Below are 19817 nucleotides of genomic sequence, written 5' to 3' on the forward strand. Positions count from 1 at the left end.
CTAAGTCTATAGTCTTAGGTTTTTTGGGAAATTTAGCAAAATTTATAAATTGATGTATTTTAATGCGAATTTGTTGAAATACGTTTCTTTTCACTCAAATAATGCTTTAAATAGAAAAAAAGATTAAAAAATAATAAAAAAAATGAAAAAATGTTCTAAGTTTGAAAATTTCTTAAGTCTATAGTCTTAGGTTTTTTGGGAAATTTAGCAAAATGTATAAATTAATGCATTTTAATGCGAATTTGTTGAAATACGTTTCGTTTCACTCAAATAATGCTTTAAATAGCAAAAAAGATTAAAAAATAAAAAAGAATTCAGTAAATTTGAAAATCTTCTAAGCCTTTAGCCTTAGCCTTTTTTTGGGGAAATTTAGAAAAATTTATAAATTGATGTATTTTAATGCAAATTTGTTGAAATACGTTTCTTTTCACTCAAATAAAGCAGAACTCAATAGAAAAAAGATTAAAAAATAAAAAAAACTAAAAAAATTCTAGTCTAGTTCTAGTCGGTCTAGTGAAGTGATTCAAAAGATTGAGCAAAGAAACTTTATTTAATCGATTTCCACAAAAGATTGTCCCCGAGGTACATGGTACCTCTAATACGTAGTTTTTTAAATTTAACATTCCATTTGACCGGACTTAAATTGTTTCACGAAAATATAGAAAAAAATCCCCTATAAACATCGCTGAAATAGCCGATCTTTGGCGGTACAATTGGCTTAATTATGCAATGCTATTTAACAGAATTAATATTTTCTTATTCGGTTATGATTAGTAGCAAGCTAAAAAGAAGCCGCTTAATTCATAAAAGGAATTGAGGACAACAAAAAAAAGGAAATTTACATTTTTAAGCACATTTGTTTTATGATGTAAAATTCTTTACTTCATACGGCTGTTCGACATTGAAGCTTATTGTAGCTGTTTTCGCTACAAAAGTCAAGTTTTTCCGACACACTTGAATGAAAGAAATGGCTCTAAGTTACCAGAAAGTACCCCTGAAAAGGGTAGAGTAGAGTTTAGAGTTAATATTGACTGATATTTTAGAGATAATATGGCACTATTTCTCCATTAAAGCTTAATTTTTTCTTACTGACTATGCATCATCAAAGCTGTTTAGCTGTTCTTCTATTGCATTTTGTCTTGTAAGAAGCTGTCGATACGCTTCCACACTCCAAGCGATGGTGCCAATCAATAGCAGGGCAATAAAACCGGCAACTCCTAGACCACCTATGAACAACCACTGCATTGTATCTGGAATGGAAGTGATAAATAATTAATCAACATGTGTGTTTTGTTCCATTTTAACAAAAGCATACCTTCCATGACAATATTCCATGTTTTGCTTGCCCTGCCCAAGCGGCTACTACCAACACATTTGTACGTGGCTTTAGTTTCGTTCAAATCAAGTGAAACGCCAATAAAATGTCCTTGCTGGTTTGTCAGATGATGGTCGTTTTTGAACCACACAATATCCGGCGTTGGTGTTCCGACGATGTCACATTCCAACCGAAACCGATCACCGAATGCGATCGTAACGTTCACAGTATCGTTTACGCTTACAACGTGCGGTTTGGAGGGATATCGTATCGATAGGTTCAAAGTGTTCACTAGCAAAGTGCCATTGTTGTGGTGTGCTAGACAAGATACTTCATTTTGGGATGCGTTTGTAATGTACGCACGGTGCGTTACAGTCCATGCGTAGCCGTCCATTTTCCCCATTAAATTGAAGGTACTTCCACCATGTTGAATGGTGAACTGATTCGTAAAATTATAAACATCCACCTGGCACACCAGATGCACTGTTTCATCGTACAGTACAACATCTGGCGGGGATATGACGGCAAACGACATGGGAGTGAGAAAATTGCGCACGTAAAGAAATGTTTCCGTCGCTGTGGTTCCCTCACTGTTCGAAGCCTCGCAGGAAATAATGCCGGGTCCTGCTGCTATCGGCCAGGAAGGCACGATTGCCTCAAAGGTAGTTGTGTAGTTGAAAGGAAAATGCTGCAACAAAGAGAAAAAAGTTGCATTTTAGTGTGTTTTCTTCGAGATGGATCATGGTTAGGAGACGTACGCGCTGCAAGTGTTGTGGTAGAGTCGTACTTTTGTCACAGTGTTTTTCCCGATCGCCGTATAAATGATCCATTTTCAGCGGACTACAGGGTGTATAGGAAAAGGTAATGTTTGGTGCAGGATACGCATGTCCTTGGCACTGTAAGTTGATGTGGGTGGATTTTGTCAGAATGCTGTAATTGTCCATCTGCACGATAGGGCTACCTAGGTTAAAGGGAACAAGCTTCACGTTTCAAGCACAGATACCCGGATGAAAGGAAGAACGTTTTCCTCATACCTACCTCGTATCAAGATATGTAGATGAAATAGTTCCAACTGTTGGTTGGAAATAGCTTTTACTTCAAACTGTCCACTATCTTCCATCGTTCCGTTTTGCACACTATACAACACGGCATCAGTTGAACGATGTTCGTAACATTCCCTACCATGCTTTCGGAAGTGATCACAGAAGCTGACGGTAGATTCATGATCGATATAAATATCTCCATTGAAAGGTGCATGGAAAATGGCTAGCGAAAAGCTACCATGACTCGGGACATCAAGGAAACCACTATTTTCTGCATCATTGTATGTAGGTCTAAGCCACCAATAGTTATCAGTGGCGGATAGAACGTATAAGTTAAACTTAGCACAATCAATTACACTGGCACAGCATCGATAACTTCCGACGTGGGATTTATCGAGCGATCGGATGATTAGTGTTGCCCTGTTCGATTCTAACCGAACAGAGCTAGAATTGCCTAGTGGCTGAAATAGAACCAAAAAAGAAAAAAAAGTTTTGTAAGTAAGGACACTGTTTTGCATACATTTACGCATACACAACCTCGTACTGTTCGTCGGATCCGTTGGATGAAAAATACCATAACAAACGCTTATCCGTTGCGGAACTGAGACATTGCAGCTGTAGCATGTTATGTTCGATACCAATTCTTGGACCACTAATAAACATTAATGGCTTCGAGGAACCATGCACTAATAAAAAGAACAATTTCATCTTAAGCTTCAACACAGACACACACGCATTAACAATCCACTGCTTACCAAGAGCGATCGTAAGTAAGGGGAGCAATTTTAAGAACAAGATTACCATTGTGTAGTATGAAATAAAAATAATTCCCGGATATTCACAACTTCACCAACTGTATACGACTGAGCTACACTGAAATTTACGTTTGCGGGAATTTCAATTTTACCAAAACATGATCGTCTCAGAAAAACTTACAAACACGCAATGATGAAGGCTGTGAATACGAACGAGCAAACGAGCTGTTTCTAGTACGATTTAAGCGTTGATTCATGTCTATTTTATAGATGGGGTCTATTATTTAGTCAATTAATCATTTAAATGTCTACAATTTCAATATATGGAGGTGTAAGTTTTTTTACTGACGAATTTATTTTATTTCTTGTCAAAGTCAATATTTATTTAAGAATTAATGGTTTCTAACACGTAGTCATATTTTATTTTCATACCATTAGCTTTAGATTAGTTTATTAATCACTGCTCACTGTTAGCATTAATATATTGTAATTTAATATATTGTAATTTATTGAATTGAATTTATTATTTTGTATACCTTTCCCATGATACAGTAGGGCAGACTTATTTTAAGACTTATCTGAACTATTATTTTTTTATTTTAAAATTTATGATATTTGAGATGTGATTCAACAGTTTACAGATATCAAAATCTAATGCATGTGACCAAGAGGAGGAAATAATTATAATCGAAATAGTTGTACCAGCGAGCAGACTTAAGCTCAACCTGAAGATAAACGAAAACTTAAAAAGAACAATTTTCTGACGTTTAATAAGAAAAAACAATAATTTAAATGTTACTATAACATATTTGTATTATATTTCATATTTTGATCGTTTTTATATTCAGCAAACCTAATTTTTGAGAAGTTGCATCATACTCTCGCTTGAGGGAGGCATTTTGAGCAACTATCGTGACTAAGAGACACCCTTTAATTGAGCGGAGCGGCATAAACTCAGTGACCTTCAATTCTGTTGGAACTAGCGGAAGTTGGAGCCAAAAAAATGTTTCATAATTTTCTCTTTCATCAAGCTATATAGATCATCGCTATGCGTTACATTGTGGATCAAAATTCATTAAAGATTTCGTTAATATTGTTAGTAATTAAAGGTTGTTTTTAATCGCAGGTAAACGCAGTTCATAGAACACATAATTACAGACCGCAGGATGGGAAAACAATAAGCATAATTATTTATATAAACTGTTTCAAGGGGTTTTCCTACTGTATATTGCAATATTGAGTAGTTTTTTATTTCGCTGTTAATTTCAATGACAAATCAATTATGGTACTAGATTGTCTATTACAAAACAATCTATGAACTGTTTAATTTAAACTACTTTTAGTGATAACCTTCCTAAAGTTTTATCTTAAATAATTGAGCTGTTGTTTGATGGATGTCGTTTGCATGTATTGCTAAGGCAGATACTGTCCTATCTCATTTAATTGCTGAGCTCAGTTTGATCTTGATGTGATGTGATTACCTAAAAAAATGCCAACAATTAAAATGGGGATTCACAAATGACAAAAATTACACCCTCAATATAAGCGACCTGTTCCATTCTAGGGCAGTCGAGTTGGGAAACTCTTTTCGCGAAACATGGACAACGCTTGGTTAGTTCCATTCCGCTGTACATTGGTGACGGTGTTTCTGTTCCTTGCCCTGTGCCACAGCACAACCACAGCCGTAGAAGTGGGTGGCGGTGGTAATGGAAAGCAACCTGGTACGATGGATTTCGCCAGGCACACTGCATCCGACCACGTGCGTGAAGTTCTTGGACGTGTCTTCGGGAGGGACGATCGATCGTACTCTGGCAGCCACAGTGCGAGCTCGAGCGACGAACGGAGTGACCGTGGAGATCGTTGGGGCCGGAAACGAGACACTTGCCGGTATGTGAGTCGTTCGGGGAAGTTTTGCAAGTGTAACTGCTACGATCGTAACGATTGACAACATTCCGGGATGTTCAGTCAACATTGAATAAAGATTCACGTGCAAGGCAATCTTCTCTGATCTATTGTTGTACGAGAATATCTTTGCCTGGGAGATGATAATAAAAAAGTCAATGCTTTTATTTCGTTTAGTATTCGTTTTAGTATCAAGAATCACTATGTGACGGCTTGTGAGAGCCAAATTATTGTTCACTTTTCATCGCTCATTTTACCACATTCTACATTGATCGGTCATAACAATATTTTTCTATACTAGTAAGGCTGCAGAAAGTTATTTATTGTGAGCTTTAACCCATTTAATCCAATTTAGTATTTTTTGTTGTTTTCGAAAGTTGTTACTGTTCCTGATTTGTATCTTTTTATTCAGTTCTGCATCTCACTGTCGTGCTTGATAATGTCGTCTTTCCTTAATATTATATTTGATTCGTATTTTTGTTGAACTGTGCTTACTCTACTATTTGATTTATCCTCACCGAAAGGCAATTCGAATGCGGTGCTTCTGTTATTTTAGACTTTTCGGCGATTTAAAAAAAACATCCAATTTTAAATATTTCATATTTTATTACACATATTGTAAAATAGTTTTATATCGCAATATTCTCACTGGTTGAGCGTAAGTAAGGAAGGCAACCAAACGGTAGGTGATCATGCTTGTGATACACAAGGCAGTGATGTCGATAGAATCGTTGAAAGATGATGGTGATCTTGAATTATGTTTTTTTACAGACTTGAGATAAGCAGACTTAAGTATACTAAAATAAAATTATGTTTTTTGCCAAACAAAAAGACGGCGATTAGCGTCTGGATTTGTTGGAAACTCAAAGACATGGCAATAATTTAGAAGAACCATCTCTGTACTTTGGAATAGTGATGGGCAATGATACTGAATGTTGGAATCGGATCATTGTAATTTATTTCAGACCCAGATCAGATCGGATCATTTGTTCCGGATCAAATTGCCTGGAGATGGGGCAAAAGAGGGGCTTTAAGGATCATATCGCCATATAAAAGTGATCCCGCATCGTTTGATCCCTTATTATTGGATCGGATCAGATCTTTTAGCCATGGATCAGATCAGATAATTTGATGTTGAAATTGTTGGAAAATTTATTGTTGGAATTGTTGTGTGTTGCTGCGGTTGTTGTGAGGAAATTCGAATTCTTTAGTGGAGTTTTTTGATACTTCCTTCGTCTAACAATTTTTATCAAACTGCTTCAAATTTAAATTCAAAATTCAAAAAATTCAAATTTGCCGCAGTACCAAGCTAAGCACATCAGATATGTTTAAAAGTTACACCACGTATGTTAATTTCAAAACAAAAGCAAATACATAACAAAAACAACGTTCACGGGAGGATCACTGAAGGAATATTTCAGTACGCACTTCTCGGATAACTTACTTGAAATGGGGAAATCCTGATGGACGTTTTATTAGCTTATTAGCCACTTTTCTAGCTTGTTTGCAAGACGACAAGAAGCTATGTATAGAATTTTATGTGAAAACATTAAAACGTGACTGTATCCGTTCAACTGCGCCATCGCTTAAAGTAATTTAATTTCTTAGTTTTCAACTAATTAACTGAACTCATTCGAACATCTTTACGGTCGTAATAAAAGTTTCTCTCTCTCTTTATCTCTCTCTTGTATTTTATTAACATTGTGTTAACACTCCTGTCCTACTTGATGCTATATCGATCGTTTTTGTTTTGGAACCGCCCAGAATGAAATGCTCGTGCGCATTTTATTGTTGCGTGGAATGCGCACTGTATTTTTGTTTACAAAATTGTTGTTCTTAATTTAAAAATACACTAAGCAAAACGGTTCGTGAATGATCAGATCAAAGCTTAAAGTTGCTCCATCACGATGATTCCACCGCACGGGCTAAACATGCTAATTCCGACTGCTTACCCTGCCCAGTGACTCACCAGCAACTTCATTTAGCATCTCGCTGGTAGCCATGTGTCCAATGTCAAATTGACACCATCTTCCTTCACACTGCAGCAACAAAGGCAGCGTACGACGCCACAAGAAACCGGTTACAGTTTAACAAACTTTTACATCGGTGCGGACGTGCAGGTTATTGCGCCCGGGTTTTTGGTCTATTTCTAGCACTAGCCTATGCTCGAATGGTTCATGACCAGTTATGTGATGTGTTGTACCTTCTCGAAATGCTACTCTTAATAGCATTGCTTTACACTCGTAAGACTCGTGTGTATTGTTTGAGAAATTTATGATCACAACGGCAAACTCTCAAACTCCGGTGGCAAATGCAAATTTTTGCCAGAACAATGTCTATCCTTGAAGGAAAAAGTTGGACCTTCGTTTTACTGCCATATGATGTAATGAAACGTCTCCGTACAAAAACAATGTAATGTATTGTTTGTGGATAATGCGTGAAACTGTCGCTAGATTGTTTGGTTCTGCTATTTAAGCGATGTTACTTGCGCTTTGATAGACATTACCGCTTTTGTACACCAATCTGACAGTTGGTAAAAGATTCGTAACCTTCTGGAAAACGATGAGATCCGTTGTGCCGTTACTTGCCATTGTGCTCGTTGCATCCTGCCACGGGACGACAACCGATCGTGAGGATATTGCAGGATCGAAAGATTCCGCACTGGCTACATTTCTTCAACCGCTGGAAGTGAGATTACGTGATGATCAAACTATTCCCGATCGTCGTTCCAGAGAATTAAGCTACTTTGGTAAATATTACACCGTTTTAAGAGAAGGATATTTAATGAATCACTACTGTCTCTTCTTTAGGCACTGGTTACAATTACCAACCGTACGCTGGCCATCACAATCCACTGTACACACCGTACAGTCAGCAAGGTATATACAGTCCTTACAACACTCCAGCCTATGGTTTCGGCACCCTGAATGGATATGGTGCCGGAGGTGCAGGGTTCGGTGGCTTTGGGGGTGGAAATGGTGCCTTCTTCGGTAATGGAGTTGGAGGTTACCCTGGAACACAGTTCGGATACTCAGGTTTTGGACAGGGTACGGGAGCGTATCCATACGGTGGTGGTTGGAATGGAGGCCAAAGTCCGTACGGTGGTTATGGCAGTCAACTCGGAGGCTATTATAATCGAGGATTGTACGTTTAATAGGAAAAAAACCACGCGATAGTTTCAATGCTCTTGATGATGACTGACAATAAACATGAGTTTTAGATTATTTCTTGCTGCAAAATGAACTTGAATATTTTGTCTTTAATTGTAGCAGGATGAAAGGATTATTTTGTCTTTGTTCTAAAAATATATAATATATATGTTCTAAATATATAATAAACAGATGATAAAATACAACGATTCGGCGGCAAGAAACGATATCAAGGATCAAGGGAGAAAGTGAGAGTAAAACTAACGGGAGTTCATCGGGATCTCCATAAAGGTGAATCAAATGAACCAAGGACACAACATAAACCAGAAACAACCTACGAAAAGTCGCGTCCTCCAGTGGTACGGATAATTACCTATGTACTTATCTGGGGTTATACCCGTTCTGGCCTTCTGCAGGACTCTTCTAAAGCGCTCACGATTGGTAGGCGTCGTGTGTCAATTCATTATCCCGGCCTTTCTCGCGGACGCATCAACCCCATTATTCCATCAGAGTTATAAATTATTGAGCAATACTGCAACCAATCAATGTAGTTTTGTATTCGGACCAAATTGTTTCGAGAAATCACGAGTACGAATTCCATAGACTCAAACCTTCCCACGATGGAGCAGCGCATGCAGAATATCGTATTCATGGAAGAAGACACCAGGTCAGCAGCTTGGAGCATTTAATGCAAACCGATGCAATATGATACATCGAAAGAATCGCAATTTAGCATAGGCCAGTATTGTAACCAACAGTAAACAGTTGAGAAGTGTCGTCAGTAGAACACTGTCCAGAATTGTCGTTAGAAGAATACAGTTGTGCATTCGGTTTAGAAATTACATTAAGAATTAGAAATCAAAACTTTTTTTTATGACCAAACGGTCTGAATAAAGTTTATCTTACGTTTACTAGTATGAAGGTGTTTTTCAGACTTTATCACCCATGGAATCGATTAATAAGAAAGTTAAGGTAAGTCTGTTATCAAACCAAACATCTAAATTCTGTGAATTAATTAGAGCTGATCATGAACGTAATATTGAAGTAATCCAGTGAAGTGCATTATTGATTTTTGCCAAACGTAGGTAAAGACAACAATTATTTTGGAGAAGGAATTAACATCTAATAATAGGAAATTTATACAACATAGCATACTTAATCCTTGTGTAATTATGCGGAGATAATACTAACTTCACTGCAACAACTGTACTTAATGCTCTGTGGAAATTCACAACATGTGAAAAGCAATAGAAAAAAAATAAATAGAAATAACTTCACCTTCTCATGTGAAAATGATGATTCGTTTTCTCACTTACTTTGCAAATCGAAGTGCTACCAGACGTCACAAGATCGGCATTAGCTGCCTCCATCAGTCCAAAAAGTCATATCGAATTTTCAACCGCACTATCGCTACTACCTTGATCGCTGTGTTTCTGTTTACGGAAGTGATATCAGCACTTAGAACAATCGCTTAGTCACTAGGGGATTTCCTGCAAGGCTGCTTCGCACCGATAAGCTAATATCCATCAACATCTCATCCACGGAGACAAACGGATGTTGCGATTACGACGCAGAAGCATCCCCGTCGAACGTACCCTGACATTCCCTCGGTTCCTCAATATGATTTTCGTTTAGTGTAACGACCTCGAGACAAATAAGTGTTTTTGTTTTTATGTTTTTCTCTCCCTCTCGGAGACATTCCTTGAAGATGCGATTGCGAACGCTACTTGCCGTTGGGAAGGAAGGTTCTCCATCGTTTGTAATACACCTCCAGTTCAGTATGACGTTCCGTTCGTACGCATCTTACCCCTGAAACGTTTCCACCAATGGACACTCCCACTCTCCCACGGTTTCTTTGAGTCGGGCTTCGATCAAACCGTCCGTAGCCGGCTTTCGCGGGCTTTACGCGCGTTTAGTGTGCGTTGTAGTGGTGTAGATTTGATATATAAAAACGATCATCACCGGGAGACGATCAAACGTCGGGCAACGCTCGAGCAGATCACGGGGAAAGCATTTTTGGCTACTAAAGTTTTGATCAGATTCCGATCCCGAAGGGTAAGACTTCTTCTCGTGTACTGTAGAAGAGAGAGAGAGAGAAAAAATAGATCATTTCTTAGCTATTCGAGAATGTGAGGTTTTGAAGTGTTTTCTCTGGGCGCGAGTGTTGACGTGATCGTGATCAAAGAGTGATCGTTTCTGTGTGTGCAAGATAAGGATGATAAACATAATAATCTGCAAGTAGCAGTGTGCTAATCGATCGTTCCCGCCTTCTCGGGGATTTTATCTGTTAGAATACGAATGTTACTGTCGCTACTGTGGCAAACATTGTCCCAGGGAACGGTGTACGTGCATGTCTAGTTAGTGTAGGGAATAAGTTCTGGAAGTATATTCTCGCCATCCAGAATTAGAACTGTTCGTGTCTGGCACGTTGACAGTGATTGAGTTTGAGTTTGCAAGCTGTTTGATCGAGGAATTTGTAGCGATCACGATCACGATTGTCTTGTGGTTAGATTATTTTAAGTTTTAAATGTTTAATGCATCGAAATTGAATTAATGTTTCCGTGTTTATAGGTAAAAGTGCTTTTTGCCAACAACTCTCCAACAAAATGAGGACATTCTACAGTTTACTGGTTCTGGCGATCGTCGGTCTGGCAGTGGCTTATCCTGCGGAACAGCAATCACAGCAGCAAACAGCTGGACCAGCCGTGGATGTAGTGCAGTTGGTGCCAGTAGAGGAAAGTGATGCGACAGTTCCGGAAACACTAGAAACGGAAGGTCAACGTTCGAAGCGCCATCTTGGATTTGGTGGCGTTGGTATTGGCGTCGGTGTCGGATTTGTTGGCGGCGGTGGCTTTGGAGGCTATCCTGGAGGATATGGATACGGTGGTGGATTTTATCCCGGGTATGGTTACGGTGGATTCCCGGGTGGTTACGGATACGGTGGCTATCGTCGCTATGGATACCGGTACGGTGGATACGGATATGGCGGAGGCTTCGGATCTCCGTACTACTTCTAAGCCGTTGTTGATGCAAAGAGAGAGAACCAAAAAATAAAAAAAAGTATAAAACATTATTTCCAACATTATGTTTCGTTTTGGCAGCATGAAAAAGAAAGGAAAATTAGCGTTGGAAGGATTATTTTTCTCGTGGGAAAGTTAGCTTTTTATCGAGAGCAGACAATTGTTTCGTGGTCAAACTGTTTTCCCACGGAATGTCACTGAACTGTAAAATGGGACAAGGTCACGATGGGAGGAATGTTTTTGGAGACTTTACAGCTGTACGAAATTTTAGTGAATCAGGCTCATTGTGAAATGTTCCCACGTGATTTTGTAGGTCTAGCAATTTGTTACGCTACAGAAAATGATCTATCTGGCGATCTTTAACGTTGCGATTCAAACTATTGTATTTTATTGTAAATTAATTTATTGTTCAAAAAAGGGCGTTTTCTTTTGGTTTTTGTTAACAAATTGTATGGATGGATGGAAAAGGTTTCAACATTAAGCTATTAGAGCGTTTTGTTGCAATGAATTTCAATATAAATTCCAAAGCTGTTAATACATCTTCATTGAAGCAAGTCAACTTTTAATTCCACCAACTGTACGATCTTCTATGTGAGAAAAGTCATTTACTAAAACCGCAAACCTAACCGGTGATGGTGACGCAAATGGCGAGAGAAAACTTTAAAGTCATCGTGTAATGCATTGTCATTAGTGGCCGCGTTGCATTTCCGTACTTCCTGCGGTGCATTGCACTTCTTGCACGTTTGCAAGGGGATTCACCAGATTTGCAAAAAAATCGTTTATATTACTCTCGCGCCGTGTGAATGAAGACGGTACGACAGCATGACAACATTTTATTACGATCTCTCGATCGCAACACTTACAAACCTACGCATTGAGTGTGTTGATTTAACGCTAAACGGTTAGTGTCGCTGATTGGTGACCGGTTTCGTACGATCAGAAGCAGGAGAAAGTATAATAGTGTAATGCTTTTCTTCCGTGTCGCGTAGAGTAAAGTTTATGAAGGATGATTGTTTAATTAGAATTTCTGATTTGATGCGTTATGCATTTCTTCATTTGCGTTTATTGGATGGAGGACTATAAAAAATAAAGGTTGAAGATAAATATTTCTTTCAAATACGTATTAATTATAACATCACCTAGTAATTAATGACCATTTTTCATAATTTTTTTTTTTATTTGAGACATTTTTATTTTTAAAAACTGAGTCAATCAAATTGTTGCCCATTATTCTGTATTATTTTGTTCCACCTAAAGGGGAAAGCATGGTTCAAGTATCGAATCTGTTCAGTTCTGTATCTGTTCGTATGATGAGACGTACGACGAGGGTTTGCCAGCCAACTCATGTGCCATGGCTCAGAATAGATGAAAATCCAGATGGCGACAGAACCGGTGAATACACGGTTGATGCGGTAGAGCATCGCATTTGAGAATATTGAGATAATTTTTAAAAGGATGAACAACAACAGCAGAATGGCTTTGTCCTGCCGTGATGAGTATTGTGGCCGTTTTTTCACGCATTCCTCGGCTTAAACGCATCAATTGTGCTCAGTAGCGTACACCCCTGTGATCGTTTCTCCCTGTTTCAGAAGCTCGTAACAGACGATGCCGAGCTGATCCCACCAAAATACTCAACCTTTCTTCCTTCGCGTTGAGCGTCCTCCTCGGCAGATAAATCACCGCTTCGAAGGCGACAAAATCACTTCCGAAACCTTGCGTCGCTTAGAGCTGCATCTTCGTAAACATTGACAAGTTCTCGATGCGCTTCGGCTCCGGTTTTCTTCGATTGCAAACAGAAACAGTAACACCTCCCGACTATGACACTTACTCGGCTCAAAATCAGACATGTTCAAGAAGCAAGAACCTTTACTCGCACGAAATAATCACTCATCTGTTTACACAGTTTGATTATATTATTCCTTAACTTGATTTAGGACGAACTTGTAAAAGTCAAAATCACACCACAGTTCTGCTCGATCGATTTCAAAACTTGTGGACCATATTAATTTTTTAAGAGAATATATCTTAAGAGAGAGAGAGAGAAACATGTAAATAATAAAAAAAAGTTCTTCCTCTTTAGCTTTCCGTACTAATTGAAACAATAAATTACATTACTCTGTCATGCCGTATCACAATCGTTCTTTATTGGGTACAATTTGTAACATCACACTTTATACACACTTTATGCGCTTCAGTAGTATCCCCCCCGACGGTAACCTCCGTATCCTCCCCGGTGACCACCATAACCGTAACCGCCACGGTATCCACCATATCCTCCATATCCACCATATCCTCCATATCCACCTCGATATCTGCAAGAAGGCGTAAGAAAGCAAAGAAAAGGTTAATAAAGCAGTATATTGCCAGTATTAAATTGTTGTCCATTTGGGTCCGCTACCTACCCGCCATAACCACCACCATAGCCACCGTACCGATGGTGTCGCTTCTCTCGAGCTGCTTCACCCACTTCCATCATGCCGCGATCGTTAACCGCAGCCATGTCTTCCAGCGTGAGTGGTTGTTGATCCTGCACTGGATCTTCCATCACGACCATCGCTCCATCCTGTTCCACTTGTTCCACTGGGATCGCTGCGATGCTATCAAATGCCACCGCCACCAACAGGAAAGTGCAGCACACGTACAACAGCTTCATTCTTGATTCACTCACGGGGCAGCAGGTTTGACAATCGGTACAATCGTTTGATACAGCCTTCCGATGCGGTGTCGTTGTCGTACTAGATCGGTTTAGTGTATGCCGGGAACGTTGAAGCCGTATTTATACGCCGCTGGTCCTCTTTCCGGAACGCCATACGGTGGTGCCGGATTCTGGGATTTTTGCGGCGTACACAAGAACGTATAACGATGCGAGAAGGTGTAGCACCGGGTGATCGTATCGTTTGTCATCATCACACGACGCAGATCGCGGCGTGGTAGGTGTCGTACGTCCTCTTCCTGATTGCCTCCCGACAACGGACAACAAACAAACATATTACACACATATCGCTACAAATAACGAGACGGACGAGGCTTGAGGCGTTAAGAACAAGTATATACGGCTCCGATATCGTTAGCCAACACGCGTGCATGTCTTCCGACTTATAGTACCTCGCAAAAGGGCAACCGCGCATTTGCCAAAAGAAAAGACATCAACGATACGTTAGGCAACGAACCTGTTATTAACACGCAGAACTGGATCAAATTTGTTGTTTTCTTTATTTTTCGTTCCGTTTATTGGTGATTTCTCCCAGACTTACCCGCCAGACAAACGATTGATGGCTGTCGCATCGTACAGCAGGTCGTTTGCCTTCGTAGGGGGATTTTTGTGAATGATTTGCAACACGCCCGGTGAACCATGAACTATTTTAAGGTGTTTTTGGGAGGACAACCATTATTATCTTAGGTATATTATCGTGTCCGGCCTTAAGCATAGGGTTTTCCAAAAGCTTCACCTTGTTTACACAACATAATCGGCATCAATGAGGTGACTGTGCTATTGGGTGGGATTGTACACCAAGGACGGAAAATAGAGCCAATGTAAACAAAGATGAGGCAAACAAGTTTGATTGATTTTTTTTTTCGTTGTTGTTCCATTTCACGTTGTCATGGTGATTCATAAGAATAACTAAGCGCATCATATGTGACGAGTATCGATATACGATTTATTGTGCAATGCAAACAAACGCAGTGAAATGGTTTAAAATGCAAAAAAAAGAAATATGATAAAGTTTTTTTTTAATTAAGCATAATGATAAAGTTACTAACAAAGTTTTTAAACACACTTAATAACGTACATTTTGACCGTTTTCGTTTATAAGTTTGTTTGTTTGGAAATAACAGATAGCTGAAAATAAATAAATATTGATATGGAGATAACAGATTAGAGTAAATAATATACTAACTAATCGAAAATTGCACCGCTTGTCTATTAAATTAAAAATTAAACATAAATATTTCTAGAATAAAAAAAAACTCCTTAACAATAAAAAAAGAGTCTGATCTGTTAAGATCCGTCGACTTTATGTCCAATTGAAAATTCCTTTCGCATTAGCTATTCGAATCAGGTATCATTTGGGGCTGATTTCTTCCAAAGCAATTTAACGTTTCGAGCAATCTTTCGGCAAACAGTGTCCATTTCAAGTTCATCCCCACTGATCACTGACCAGAAGACACACCACTTTCCCCACCCACAGACCAGTCACGGACCAGTTATGTAAATGGACCTTCGTTTTGTGGAAAAAACACACAAAACCAAACCCATGAAAGCCGGTGCAAGATTTGAAGCACCAAAAATCGAATGATCATTACCAGTCATCTGCGGACAGTTCAACGGAATAGATCAGGCCCCTGAAGTAGAAATTCGAACCAGAAGCTTCTTCAACTCTTTTCCAACGGAAAATTACACTTTCTTACGATAAAAAAAAATATCATGAAACTATACTGTGCAGTGTTTGTGTTGATTGCGGCGTTGCTGCACCTGGGCCATACGTTTACACCGATCGATTCGCCCGTCGATATGTTGGCGGAAGAGAGTCAACTGCGTGGTGCGGAAACGTTTGCGGAAGTTGATGATGGCACGGTTCGGGAAAAGCGAGGACTCAAGTATCAGTATCACTATAAGGAAAAGAGTGTCGGGGGAGGCCTGTTCCCATTCAAGCAGACGGTCGAGAAGAAGGTACACATCAAGCATGGTCATCATGGGCTGCTCGGCGGACACCATCGCGAGGTGACGAAGGTTAAACAATTTGGCTTCGGACGCTAATTAAACTAAACCGTTACATTGCTCAATGGAATGGCATGAAGTAACAGCTGATTTTGTTGTTTGCTTTCGTGGCAAGGTCAGCATGATAATAGTGTAATAACCGGTGCGTGAAAACTATGATGAGTTAAAACGTGAAATGGTGAAACCACGGTGGAAAATTACACCAAGATTGACCTGAAACCGTAGACCCATGGAAGCGTTGATATTGTGTAATAAAATTGATTTTTTGTTTTAAAAAGTGTTATTGTGTTTTATTTTTATAGTTATAATGGATTACAATTATTGGAAGCATTTAGAAAAGACCATCTGTTTTTTTTTGTTTTCTGTTGTGCTGCTGAATACAGATTATATTTTTCTGATAATGAACATTAACATTTGGAACTCATTTTTAAGCAATCAACGAATGTTTCTTGGCACTTAAGGATGACCTTGAAAAGAATATTTTATTCTATTTGCTTAGCTTAGTTTTAATGCAACAAAAACATTCAACTTGCAGCACGTTATCAATTACGAAATTATTAATTTTCCATAAAACAAATAAAGCATTATCATTTATTCATTATCTGATGGTTATATTACAAGTTTAACTTTAAAAATGTTCATATTTTGGTGAATGAAACTGCTGCTGCTAAACCCGAATATTTATGATTATCACATATTTTGCACTTATTGTGTTCGCATAAGAAACTTTAATAATTATAATACGTACAAAAAATATAAAGCTTTTGATTTATTTTTTTTACGAAAATTTTACCAATTTTAAAGTACGAATAATCGAAAAAAGGTTATGGCTACAGCATAATTGATCTAAATTATTTTTCAGCAACGTTTCAAAAACAAAAAAGCAACAATTTTTATAAGAAACTACCCAAAAAATTACAAGAAATTTTTTTTAAATATGAAATTGCAGAGATATTAGACCGTTCAGTTATACCACTGTGGGCATCCCACAGTGGTTTGTACTACGGTCATAACAGAAATTTCGAAGTTTGAAATTTTCATTCTCTTTGTACAGCGGTACGAAAGCTATTCCGTACCGCTGTAATAGTGATCATGAAGCAGCTTTTTTGTTGTCTTCCGTAGTTGGATTGCATTTATAAATAATAGTATGAAATGTAGTAGATAGAATAAAAAAAATTCTATAAGTTAAACACGAATTATGTTTACGTTTCATTTTTTATTCCTTATATTCTTCCATTGCATTTGCATTTTATGGAAAAGGATAAATCACAAAAAAGTATGATCATTCAGCGATACCAAATATGACTACAAACAAAAAAGAAATAGTAAATAAAACATGTTAAACAATTTTCCTATCCTCTAGTATCCTTTTATAGAAGTAATAAGTTTTAAAAATAAAAACATTACTTAAAATGAGCAAACATGCTATAGTAAAATTTTGCATATTATGTCGTTCTACCTTGAACCTGCATATGCTAATTAGTAGTTCGAAAAACGGTTTCAACAAAATGTATCCTTTCATTTGCTAGCAACATTATGAATTCTGAACTCATAACCTAACCCGATACCCGTTGCGAACTTTTGGTAGAACCTGTTCAACAACTTTCCGTAGCGGCTTTATTTGTTTGCATATTTATTTTTTGCATTTGAAAACTAATGCGCACGACGATGGGGGAAGGTGTATTTGCTGATGTTCATTGACCATTTGCTTGAGGTTCTAGAGAAGTTGCTGATACGGCGGAACTACAGTACATAGTGAGCTGCGAAACGATTCAAAAGCTAAACACATGAATATCTTACACTGTTTACTTCTGGTGCTGGTACTGGCGGGCATAATGTATGGAGGCAGTTCAGCAGCTTCCGTGGGTGCAAATCTTGTGAGGAAGCGTAGAAATCCGTTGCTATCTTTTCCTGGCGGTGGATTCGGTGTTGGGGTACGATACGATGACTCTCGCTACCGTAGTATACCAGGTAATGATCGAATTATAACACTTAATTGTGAAAGATTGAAAGTAATTAGATTAATCCCTCTCAAACCAGGATTCACCTTCCAACGCTACGAAGGATACTATAAACGTCGCACTCCTGATGCTTACGCCAACTTCTCCGAGTAATGATGTGTTGATAAACAAATGTGGCACCCATTCGTTCTACCTTCCAGAACTGTTGTTTTTGTACATCAGCTTCTCAGCTTGTTTCAGTTCGCGTCATCCACAGAGGCCGCTATTAGCACCGATGAGCTATTGCGATCTGTCTGCCCGGAAAGCTGCATGTTTGTAGAGTCAGTTACGACGATTTGGTTGAGTGAAAATTAACGCTTTTGCTGCCGCTGCTATTTAAATCCTGTTCCGGTGTATCAGCCGTTTTCATTCGCCTTACAGCCGTATGATTGATCTGTTGTAAAATTTAGGAAGCACTTGATCGTATCTAATCGTCGATCGTTTTGTGGTGCGTGTGTTTTAAGTGCAATGAAGAAGTTAACGCTGTACGGCATTTTAATTGTACTTCTGGGACTCGGTGTGGAGTTCGTGCAATTAAACCCGGTGCCACAGTTTGGATTTGGTGTTGGTGTAATAGGCCCGTACAGAGGATTCGGAGGATATTCTGGATATGGAGGTTACCGTGGATATGGTTATGGTGGATATGGCGGTTACGGCGGTTACGGCGGTTACGGCGGTTACGGCGGTTACGGATATGGCAACGGATACGGATACTATCGACGACGGCATCGTTTCTTTCCGGCACCTCCTGCAGTACTGATTGGATGATTTGTGAGATGAAAACGACAGTTAAAAGTGATCATCCGGGCTAATCTGAATGTTTGCACTAATATGAACCTGTAGTGCTTAATCGTTCGTTAATGTTTAGGGATTTAATAGAAATGTAATTTATTTTAATAAATAATATAGAAGACAACAGATACATGATGATTTTTTTTGTTTGTTATAGCTTATGATGAAACAAGTTTATGGCAATTAAAATGAAGCAATCATATATTTGTAAAATTCCGTATTTAGAAGAAAGAATCATTCCTGGAATATGAAATGAAAGGATATCGATAAATCCATCATAAGAAATTTAATTTCCGGAAAAAACATTCTTCCAACAATAAGTTTGAACAATACTCAATTGGTGGAAGAAGTAAAGTCTGAACAGAAGTCATTATTACTTCATTGAATATTTCTCACAATAAATATTGGAAAGAAATGGAAAGGTTTACTGATAAGTCTATTTACTCTTTTATTTATTTATAACGATTTTTTACCTAGTAATAATATTGCATACAGTTGTATCGTTTCTCTTTTCTCTTTGATTTGTTTCTTTTTAATTTTGAGTGATAAATTCGTTTCTGGAAAGTAAATATCTTTTTAGGTAATTAATTAATTTTTTATCAATAAGACGCAATTTAAACGTCATTTACCATAAGAGACAATTTAAACTTTAAATAAATATGATGTTCCGCATTTCCCTTTGGAGTTTTGATGGAAGTATCAAGGAAAATTTAGTTTTTGTTTTGTTTTTAATTCGAACTTTTTCTTTAAATTATTTGTTTTAATTCGATGGTGCATCGGGTACAATCTTCTACATGTGGTACTCAAAATTTTAATAACTTTAGAGTAATCTTTATTTTGCGATTTTTTGAAGACTTTTTTTGCCTTAACGACCTCTAAGGTCATGCCGGTCCATTCCTGGCTTAGACTAGACTATTTTTTATCACTTAGCCGGATAGTCAGGCCTTGCTACGAGGAAACGTGTTCGGATGAGATTTGATACCCAGTCCTTACAAGTGCCACCGGCGCCCATCGCCCGCGTCACCTCTATGAACAAAATTTCACAAAAACTTTATTGCTTCTTTTTAAATAAATAGTTTGTTTTTCAATTAATTGATTTACTGATTTAATTAATTAATTAA

General features: G+C 38.2%; 2 protein-coding genes across 5 annotated transcripts; one reads left to right on the plus strand and one right to left on the minus strand.

Annotated features, from left to right (window-relative positions):
* The first annotated feature begins 6594 nt into the window (after positions 1-6594).
* Positions 6595-11193, plus strand: LOC125766290 (keratin-associated protein 19-2-like). Of its 4 annotated transcripts, XR_007418656.1 has the most exons (3): positions 6595-7764; positions 7826-9136; positions 10736-11193. XR_007418656.1 is itself a non-coding variant. In XM_049432093.1 (2 exons), exon 2 carries the CDS (start codon positions 10771-10773, stop codon positions 11179-11181), a length of 411 nt encoding a protein of 136 aa, XP_049288050.1. In that variant the 5' UTR covers positions 8958-9136; positions 10736-10770; the 3' UTR covers positions 11182-11193. The 4 variants fall into 4 exon arrangements, 3 of the variants coding, with proteins under 3 accessions (XP_049288050.1, XP_049288048.1, XP_049288049.1); XM_049432093.1 differs by lacking the exon at positions 6595-7764 and having other exon boundaries at positions 8958-9136; XM_049432091.1 differs by lacking the exons at positions 6595-7764; positions 7826-9136 and adding an exon at positions 9907-10219.
* Positions 11194-13306: 2113 nt separating this feature from the next.
* Positions 13307-13945, minus strand: LOC125766291 (neuropeptide-like protein 32). Its single transcript, XM_049432094.1, has 2 exons — positions 13587-13945; positions 13307-13496 (listed from the first exon to the last, which is right to left on the minus strand). Exons 1-2 carry the CDS (start codon positions 13835-13837, stop codon positions 13376-13378), a joined length of 372 nt encoding a protein of 123 aa, XP_049288051.1. The 5' UTR covers positions 13838-13945; the 3' UTR covers positions 13307-13375.
* Positions 13946-19817: the final 5872 nt, after the last annotated feature.

The sequence above is a fragment of the Anopheles funestus genome, chromosome 2RL (assembly GCF_943734845.2).
Source record: "Anopheles funestus chromosome 2RL, idAnoFuneDA-416_04, whole genome shotgun sequence".
NCBI lineage: Eukaryota > Metazoa > Arthropoda > Insecta > Diptera > Culicidae > Anopheles > Anopheles funestus.